This window comes from Tympanuchus pallidicinctus, unplaced genomic scaffold, assembly GCF_026119805.1.
Source record: "Tympanuchus pallidicinctus isolate F22 unplaced genomic scaffold, pur_lepc_1.0 scaffold22, whole genome shotgun sequence".
NCBI classification, from domain to species: domain Eukaryota; kingdom Metazoa; phylum Chordata; class Aves; order Galliformes; family Phasianidae; genus Tympanuchus; species Tympanuchus pallidicinctus.
In genome coordinates this window covers 22,012,776-22,022,629 of record NW_026294739.1, presented here as the reverse complement: position 1 = coordinate 22,022,629, position 9,854 = coordinate 22,012,776, and the positions used below count along the sequence as shown (strand labels likewise).

The following is a 9,854-nucleotide window of genomic DNA, read 5'->3' as shown; positions in this document are numbered from 1 at the left end:
CTTTTTTTTTTTTTTCATATTTATTTTTAAATCTCCCTGCTCTCATCATAGCTGGATTGATGATTTCTGTGTTTCTCCTTTTGGGAGGTTGACTAGGATAAGCTGCCAGCCGAATTTCTCTTTTATTTCACTCCAAGTTTTAATTTAAGACAGGAGAAGTGTGGCGAAGCTTCTCATTCTGTGTAATCATTTCCTGGCACAAAGCAGGGCACTAATGACCCTAATGGGTCGCATTGCTCCCATGGGTCGCAGGGCAGGGCGTGTGTTGGTGGCAGTGGTGAGCCATGGCATGGCCAGTGACAGCCACAGCCCAACAGCTGACCATGATTCTTCTATGTGACACAGTCACAGCCCGGCCCATGCCCAGGTTCTGCACTTGGACACGGAAATCTGTTGGTAGTGAAACAGGTTCTGATCTCTGGATCGCTAAAGTAGGTTGGAAAAGACATCTGAGATCCCCAACCCAACCCCAACCCACACCACCATACCCATAACCACATCCCTCAGTGCCCCACGGCTCTGAACACCTCCATGCATGGTGACCCCACTGCTCCCTGAGCAGCTGTGCCAATGTAACTCCAGACAGTAAGACCACAAACGTACACCCATGAATTAACTTCATTCCCATTCAACTCAATGGTGCATCCTGTGTGGGTAAAGGAAGGGTTTGCTGGTCCCAGTATTTGCAGTCCAATGGCTGACAGCTCCCTTCCCCTGGAAATCCTCACTCTGTCCCTCAGGCTTGGATCTGATTTCTTGATTTTGAGGCACAAAGCGTCATAGAAGTTGTAAGTACTGAAATAGCAGATTCCTAAAATACTGTTTTAGAGGTTTTAGTCAAATTGGAAAACATTAAATTTTATATCTACCCCATCTTGGCCTGCAGGTTAATTTTTTCATCCACAGATTTCCCACTCACCTTTCCCCACTTTTTCTCTTCTGCTTTCATTTTTTTTCTGTGCCATTTCCTTCACTTTGGAATCATTTGAGTGTAAGAACCCCCTCTCCCCCCCCAAAAAAAAGCCACCCCAACAGCCCAGATTTTGAAATGATCCATTTTTAGAGCCATTCTGAAAGCTTACAGTGAAGGCAAGTAATTAAAAAAAATAAAAAGGAAAACAGTTTTTAAAAATTGTGTTGGTTACAGATGGGGGCAAAGTGGGAGAAGGTGGCAAGAAACCAAAACACTTAAATATTTAAATTTGTTCTTTTGCACTGTTAAATCTTTAAAATCGCCCCATCTCTGACCTGAAGGGAGAAGCAACTGTGATTTTTATTCATAGGGACAGGAAAAAGGTAAGAGGCATTGGGGTTAAATAAGGAGGAGGACGATCGTTTTGCAGATGGAGGAATGCAGGCAGCCCGGGGACGTGGGGTGCTCCCAGCAGTGCCAAGGCCATGGACACCTGAGCTGTAGGATTGGAGCTGGGCTGCTTTCCAGCCACATCTCCCAGCTTGGAGGCGACCAGCCTGAAGGAAAAGCTGTACTTTGCATGTGGACGTGGCAGCTCCGTCTCTACCTGCACACGGATGGCAGCACTGGGTCTTCTGGCAGCATTACAGCCACCCCACAACCTCCCATGTCCCAGCAGCTGCCCACCACCCCGGGCAGCTCACGGTGGGATGCTCAGCACTGCAGCCCTACAGGTACGTGGTGGCCTCTCTGCTCTCCCTCTCCTTGGCCTGTGCGATAGCAACGTTGATGCACTGCAGCCACTCCTCCGTGCTCTTCTCATCCTTGGCCTTGAAGACGTAGCTCTTGCTGTCGGTGAAGATCTCGAAGGCCCGGGGCAGGCTGCGGTCCCGGCGCTTCTTGGCCACCACTTTGACACTCTGCACCTTGCTGAGCTCAATGGGGCAGTCGTCGGGGTCGTCTTTCTGAAACACAGGGTGGGGAAGATAAACAGGACCAAGTTCACATGCTGGGGCTTCCACCAAAAGGGAAGCAGCCACTCCTTGTGCTGGTTTGGAAAACAGAAGAGGTATTTCGTGCCTGAGTCGGGAATGCATAGGAAGCCATGGCGGTTTTTAAATGGGAGGTTTTCAATGGCACAGCTCAGTCATGCTGTGGTTTGAAAACAGAGAGCAGCACATCTGTGAAACCTCAGCGTCACTGTAAGAGTGGGGATGGGATGCAGGGAGCAGCAGAGATGGCTGCAAAGAGTCACAGAAGTTTCCTGTGGGAGATCTGTGAGCTCACCAAACAGACGCGAGCTGCGGTCTCCAGATGAGACATGTGAGCCCCAATCCCCCAACGCTATCTATGCTTCTCCTGTTGAGATTCTTAGGCTTTTTAGCAAGAGGAGTAAGGCAGGTTTTCCAATAGCTTTCTGCTCCAACCACATGGATTCCCCATGCATGGACACAACACCAACACCAGTTCAGGCTCTATGGTTGCCCAAGGAGGCTGTGGATGCCCCATCCCTGCAGGCATTCAAGGCCAGGCTGGATGTGGCTCTGGGCAGCCTGGGCTGCTGGTTGTGACCTGCACACAGCAGGGGATTGAGGTTCTTTTCAACCCAGGCCATTCTAGGATTCTATGACAGCAATAAGTAGCTCTGCACTGAAATCAGACCCACGTTAAACAGTGAGAATTTTATCACAGCAAATGCAAAACAACAACAGGCTCTGGGGGAAAACCTGCCAACAGGTACTGAGCAAAACCACTGTGCTCCCTTGATGGGATGTCGTGTACACACTGCTGAAAGCTGCTCAAGAAAGCTGACTGTACCCATGGCACATTTCTGTGAATACTGTTTACCACAATTTTCCAGGACTATGGGATGTGGCTCATTTTGAACCTCTTCTGTTTTGGTTTTCTCCTGCCTCCCTTCACCCGCTGGCAATCCCACTGCTTACTCAGAGCAAAGAGCATCCGCGTGGGTACATTTGCAGAGGAAAGGTTTGCGGTGGGAAAGAGGCACTCCCAGCCAGCTGGCCGCCCTGCCGTGCCTCCTCTGTGCTGCTTTGGGCTTCCAGGCAAGCAGTGTGACAGTCCCAGCACCCACGTGTGCCCATCCCTCAGCAGCAGTGCCGGATCTTCTGTGCAGCTGGAGCAGAGCTGGTCCCACTCAGCCCTCCAATGAGCACCAGATGAGGCAGAACCTCTTTCTTTTCTAAATACAGAGTTATTTACCAGCCCTCATGGCTGCAGTGCTATTGGTGTGTCCTGCAGCCATTCCTGTTGCTGGAGGGACCTCCCTGCTGCTGCTTGCTGCCCCAGCACAGCATCTCGCTGTCTGCTCACAGTCCAATGCTGGACAGACTTTGTGGCACTGAGAGCAAACTGCCCCTTCCCACCAGATACAGACACGAAGCAAGACAGAGCACGATGCCAGGGAAGCCCCTCTGCTGGTGTGTGCAACAGTCAAACCCAGGCCTGCATACAACGCAGGCTGCTGCAGGGCATGGGGGCTCCCGTGCTGCAGCCCAGGCAATGGTTAACATCTCAACTCTCTAATTTAAGCAAAAAATGTAGTGGTAACAGGATATAAGGCAGCAGTTGGAGGACTGATTGCCCAGGCACAACCACCTCAGTCCCTGGGGGCTGGACGCCAGTCTGCTCCTCGAGGAGCCAGATATTTGTGTGCAGCTCCAGAGGAAGCAAAGAAGCTTGGATCTGACAGCTAAGAAAGGAAAGTTAACCCACATGAGTTCTGCCATTTAGCAAACTCTGCTGTCTGACCATCTCCTCACATCAACCAGGAGAGCCCTGAGAGCACAGTGCTGGGGTGACTGCTCCACGCCAATAGCATCCCAGGGGAATCAAGGTGTTCAGTGTGACTTTTGCCTGCCTTGTTTGCACAGCTAATTAAATCCATTCCGTTAAATGCATTTCCTTCAGCCAACCATCATGCTAAAAGAAATGACAACTGCTCCAGCACTACAAAAAGTGAACCTCAGCCAGTCCTGAGCAGAAGCTGAGGCTCTATATGGATTGAAATGTCTTCAAAATCTCAATTCATCAGAATAAGTCACCAGAAAGTAAAGAAAAAGCTGTTCTGTTTGCAAGGGCCAATGCCCTCCCTGCTGCAGTCCTCAGAGGAAGGGGCTCAGGAAGCCATTTCAGAGGCTTAAAGAGCTTTGCTGGGTTTCTGCAATGAAAAAGATTATTTACCAGAAATACTAAGGCTTGGCTGCAGCTGGAGGATGCTGCTATTTTTGGATTACCAAAGACAGTGCTGTTGCAACAAAAATAAAAGGCCTTTTTTTGCGCCATGTTTGATAATCCTCATTGTGAACAGCCGAGGATAGTTAGTTTCTACTAACGGGCAAGTAAGAACTAATGAGGACTGGATTTAATTACCTGCTCGTCCATGCCCAGCAACGAACTTGACTCTGAGTCACACTGGTGTCACTTCCAAATGATTTCACAGAAATTTCAGCAGAGTTGCCCTGAATTTAGATGAGGGCAAGAAGTGAAAGACAACACTGGGTTCCTGTGGGAGAGGAGCACTTTGGCATCACCTTGCCTTAAACAAACCTGCACTTCCTGCACAAACAATGCCTGTTATGGGAACACTCTGCAAGGGGGAAAATATATTTATCTAAGCGGAGTTTATTGAAGTGGTGTTTACGCAGTGTAATAATTGCTAGGCAGGATGGACAGCCAGATTTACATCACCGTTCCATTGGTGGTGGATGCACTCGTGGTGCTGGAGCACCCTGGTGTCAGCTGGGATAGAATTGGTTTCTCCAGCAGGCGCCGGGAGCAAAGGCTCAGCTGGAGGCGGCTGGGTGGAGCGTGAGGTCCGTGGCAAAAGCCATGTGGTGGAGCCCCTGGGAATGGTGATGCAGAGGAGATAAACACAGAAGGTGAGCTGATGTGTTCCACACTTACGGATTTTCCTTTCCGAAAGAGCAGCTGGTTTCCAGCAAGGGTGAAGTAGCGAGTTTTCCACCTCTTGATGAACTTCCAGCGGACCTGCTTCTCCTTCAGCTTGCCTTCCATCAGCGGCTGCCCGTCCTGGTTCACTTCTGTGGGGGAGATCACAGAGCAGGGGTTATCTCCACAGAGTGCTGAATATCCACAGTTTGGCTGACAGCCCTGCCTGCATTCCTCCTGACCCCAGCGCCCAGCCTTAGTCATACATTGCCTGGGAGGCCTGGCAGCTGCAGCAGGCTGCAATTCCTCCTTCAGTCCCTCGTTCATCACATACTTATCCTCAGCATCACGCCTCCCAATTGTTCCTCAGCCCTGCAAGAATTTATTACTCTGTACAACTGGAGGCCAGCACTTATGTTGTCTGTATGGCTTCACGCCACGCTGCAGAGTTCAGCACAGAGTTCTGCTCCTGCTCTGCAGTGCTATGGACAGGTTATCTCGCTCCCCACTCACTGCTGTGTGCCCACCAGCATGGCGTGCCTGTGCTTCCAACTGCACACCCACATTTTTCATAGAATCATAGAATTTCTCAGGTAGGAAAAGACCTTAAAGATCATCAAGTCCAACCCCAACCTATCGATACTACTCTAACTCTAACAGCCCTCTGCTGAATCGTGTCCCTGAGCACCACATCCAAGCGGTTTTTAAGCACATCCAGGGGTGGTGACTCAACCACCTCCCTGGGCAGCCCATTGCATAACAACCCTTTCTGTAAAGTGGTTTTCCCTGATATCCAACCTAAACCTCCCCTGGGCCTTTTGCAGCAAAATTCACTTACTTATCATCAACCAACACCACCGTCTTTCTGCTTCCCTGGGTGGCAACAGCAAAACCAGCACTTGTGCAATGCATGGGTGAATGCCATCGGTATGGAGCGTGTGTTAACTGAAAGATCTGCCCAGGTCAGCGAGGAGGAAGAGAGGGAGACACAACAGCTTCTGCTCCCCCCAGCTGCACTGTGGTGCTCCTACAGCTGGGGCAGAAGGCGGTGACAGATGCAGCAGGTTTAGATCAGGAATGTGGTTTTTTTCCCCAGCGCTGTTTACATTGGCAGTAACACACGCTTTGGGGGTCTTCAGTGTGTACTGCTTCAATTTCCTCATGAAAGACTGTAAATATTTCCGTCTCTGGAAGGAGATACACTGAATGGAAATGGGGTGGCCAAGTTTTAGCCACAATAGGGAACCGTGCCTGTGATTGCTGTGATAAAGAGAGGTCATTCTGCACTCCTCACAGCCCCACACCTCCATCATTCCCATCATTTGCCATTCACGTGAGCAGCCTCTTGGTGGAAAGAATCTTTTTTCTGAATGAACACTCTAAATGACTCATTACGTGCACAGTAACTTTCAGACCTTGATGTCATCTGGATGGAGCTATAGAAAGATTTGATATGGAAAGACAGTTGCTCAATCAGTTGCTCAATCAGCAACTTAGGCTTTGTGAAGCAGTACTGATTCCAGGGCAGTAGGAACATGTTTTAAGCCAAACTAAGAAGCTTTAAGGCACAAAACATTTGGGCACTGAGATGGTTGGTGGTCAGGAAAGCAACATGGGAAAGGAAGTTAACGTGCAATTTTGGCCTAAACTGGATTTTCAAGGCCAAAGTCTTTCACAAACAGGATTTACTGGAGAAATGCTGGTCTGTCTTTAAGCACTCGGGGCTGGAACCAATGATAACAGAGCGCTTCTCGCCTACATCCACTAAGAGGTCCATGGGGAATTCTGATGTCAGCTTCCAAAGTTGTGATAATGAAGCAGATGCCAGTATGTCTGAGGGTCTGATTAGAAGAAAAAGATTCATGAAAGATAAGAATGAAGTTCTTTTCCAATCTTTTTTTCTAAGTCCTTTTGCTTGTTTTGATTGCAGTTAACTTCACAGAGAGGCAGAATAATTCAGCTGGAAGGGAGCTCGAGGGGTTGGTCATCCCACCTCCTGCTCAGAGCAAGGTTGGCTCTGGGGTCAGGCCAGGTTGCTCAAAGATTTAATGATCTGGGATGTGAAAATCTCAGCGACACCTCCAGTCAAGCTGCCCCAATGACTGACCATCCCTGCAGTGGGAAAACTTCCCTTTGCAGCTGATCTGAACTTCCCCAAAGCTCCCAGGGCTGCCCACCCCAGTCCTTGCTGGGATTTTACTTGGCCACCATTGAATGCACGGTGTGTGCAAAGTAGGAATCCATGCATGGGGCCCTGCAGGCACAGGGCATCGGGAGTGGACCCACACTGCCCCACGAAGGCAGAGATTCACTGTGAACTCTTGCCAGAACCAAACTCAGTTCCTGCTGACCCATGGCTTACCACACAGAGCATCGTTATGTGGAAGAAGCATCCGCATTTTTAATGCGGTTAGAAGGATCAAAAAAGTGCCATCAGCTGGCAGGTGGAACGTGCACTTTATACACATACTAACCACCGGAATATCGTGTCCAGTTTTGATCTGCTCAGCTCTAGGCAAACTTGAGAAGGCTCCAGAACGATACAAAAATGGCTGATCTGCTATCTGACCATTCATGTCATGGGAAACTGAGGAAGTGCATTCTCTCCAGTTTCTCAAGCACAGATCTAGATGTGACGTGATAAAGTCTACATGGAGCAATTTTCCTCAGAACAGGAAAGGGCACCTTGAGATCCAGAGCTCAGCAACAAGGCAGAAATAATCCCACATTTTAGCAGGAGGTCGATTTACCTAAGCAACAACTCCTGAGTTGTCCTTCACTTACTTTTGAAGAACAGATTTAGGCATCTTTAGAGAAGTATGCTGGTGTGATACTGATCAAAGGGGAGAGATTTTCTCCACCTGAGCATTATTGGACCGGGTCTATACTAAATAGTACCCTAAAAATAAAAACGATGTTTTTTTTCCTACATAATATCCTTTGCTTTTTAAACAATTGCAGTGGAGGAAGACTAACTCCAAAATCAATTCAACCCCAAGTAATTCCCACTGATGTAAGTGTCCACCATGATGTAAGCTGGAATTATTTTGTATTGCCTGTATCTTGTTTTCTTTGCAGAATTACAATGCGCCAAGCTCTGAGTTGTTTGGGTACTGAACAAAAGTAACAAAAACAAAACAAAACCTGACACCCTTCCAAGATGAACTCAAGAAAAAAGCAAAGCATTAAATCTTCTGTTTGATGAGACGAAGCCATCCACAAAAATTCAGTCCCATCATGAATGATCTCAATGATAATAAGCCCCTCTTAACTTGAAAGAATGGAATGTGTGGGTGGCAGGCAGAAGATAAATGCAATTAACCTAAGGGAATATGGATTGGCTCTCCTTCATTAATCATCGCATTTGGTTCTGTTGAAAACCTGGAAAGGACACGTTGCTGAATGCCACTTTTTATGATTTTCAAGCAAGCATTACAGCGGGGATATTTCGGTTCACCAGATAATCACCACTGCTAGCAAAAGATAAATGCATCCCCAAGTTAACACGGCGTGGGCTCTTCTGAGCGAATTGCTTTTTGAAGGAGGAATTCATAAAAAGCCCTCCGTTTTACCCGAATCATTGCCCATGGGCACGATGTCTCCTCTGCAGCCCACGGGGATTACTGCGATTTCTTTGTAAGCTTCCAGAACAAGGCATGCACTGCAATTCCCTCGCAGGCTATCAAGTGGTTTTACTGAATTTTTGGTGTGCAAAGGCTTGCGAGCCAACTGTCAGCGCGGGAGGTTATGTTGAAACGCAGCTCCTAAAAGCCAGCTTTTCCCAACGAGAGGCACGCAGTGCTGACTAACGCTTCTAAAGCCTTACATCCACACTTGAATGGTTATTGTTATTAAAAAAAAAAACAAAAATAGAAAATGGTGCAGTTTGGTCTTCCCAGCTCTGGGACCAGCAGCAGAGGCAGCGTGCGTGGATGTGGGCAGATGAGTCGGGCTTACAGGAATGCTCTCTCCCTCCTTGGCTCGGGGGGAGCAGGAGCAAAACAACTCAGGATGATTTAGCAGCACTTCTGGAAGAGTGTGGTTGTCTAAGTAATGCTTTCAAGTGAGAAGAATGCATGTGAAATGGTCAAACTTTCTCTGCGCTGATTGCTGCGTTGGGTTCACCCACTGCATTGCTGAAGCACAACTGCATCTGCAAACAGCACCACAGAGCACAGCAAGATCCAGGCTTCAGGGCATAATCCTTCCCTAAGTCCCCAGGATAAATGGCATCTTGCAACACGGTATCAAAAAAATGTGACAAAAACCCAACATTAGCAGAAAACAAATGAAAATAATGGAAAAAGAATTTGCTTCTGAATTCCTTCTTGAAGGACCGGGTTGCTAAACAGCATTGCTGAGAGGGAGGAATGACTTTCTTGTCTTTCAAAAGTACTTGGGATTTCCAAAGGCTCTGTCCCACTGTGGAACAGGATAAAAAATGTGTTGCAGCCTTTACATTTCTCTCCTACTCCAGGAGACCTTGGAGCCCTTTCTTCTGCCTTATAACCCCCCAATGAGCCCCGAGTGTCTCCCACTCTGGTATCACTCTTCCCATAGCTCCACACCCCCATTTCAGGAACGTTTACCTGCAGGTTTTCATCCACTAAGCACTATCTTCCTCCCTCTCGTGCAGCTGAGCTGTATTACCACTAAGCAGTTTCATTCACTTGGACTTCTCAGGGCATTAAAAACTGAGGAGTGAGCTCCAATGAGATTTGGTGTTTTAAACAAGATGGGCTCATTTTCCTCATGGCTTGACATCCATCTCATTCTGATGTGATGGACAAAGCACAGCAAGGCCACTGGACTGACTTACAGCTCAGAGCATGACTTCTCCTGCAGTAGATGAGTCCCATATGAGAGCTACAGAAGGAGGAAGAGTGGGAAATGCCCCATGGAATGAGGGCAGCTGCTCAAGCAGATAGCTGAATCAGCAAGCTATTCAAATGCTCGGCCAAATTATTCATAGTTCTCAGCCAGAATTGTGCTTGCAGTCAACTTGTGGCAAAATTGCCCAAGAAAAAGC

General features: G+C 48.1%; 1 protein-coding gene across 8 annotated transcripts in view; it reads right to left on the bottom strand.

The window, feature by feature from the left end:
• Nucleotides 1–600: 600 nt before the first annotated feature.
• VEPH1 (ventricular zone expressed PH domain containing 1) overlaps nucleotides 601–9,854 on the bottom strand; it is a 58,156-nt gene continuing 48,902 nt past the window's right edge. For 7 of the 8 annotated variants that reach the window (XM_052686081.1, XM_052686083.1, XM_052686080.1 and 4 more), the window contains 2 exons: nucleotides 4,841–4,977; nucleotides 601–1,878 (listed from right to left, as the gene is read on the bottom strand). In XM_052686081.1, the coding sequence (XP_052542041.1) occupies nucleotides 1,642–1,878; nucleotides 4,841–4,977 (374 nt within the window). In that variant the 3' untranslated portion in view covers nucleotides 601–1,641. Of the gene's footprint in view, nucleotides 1,879–4,840; nucleotides 4,978–9,854 lie in introns of those variants that run through there. The other variant, XM_052686087.1, reaches the window with a different exon arrangement.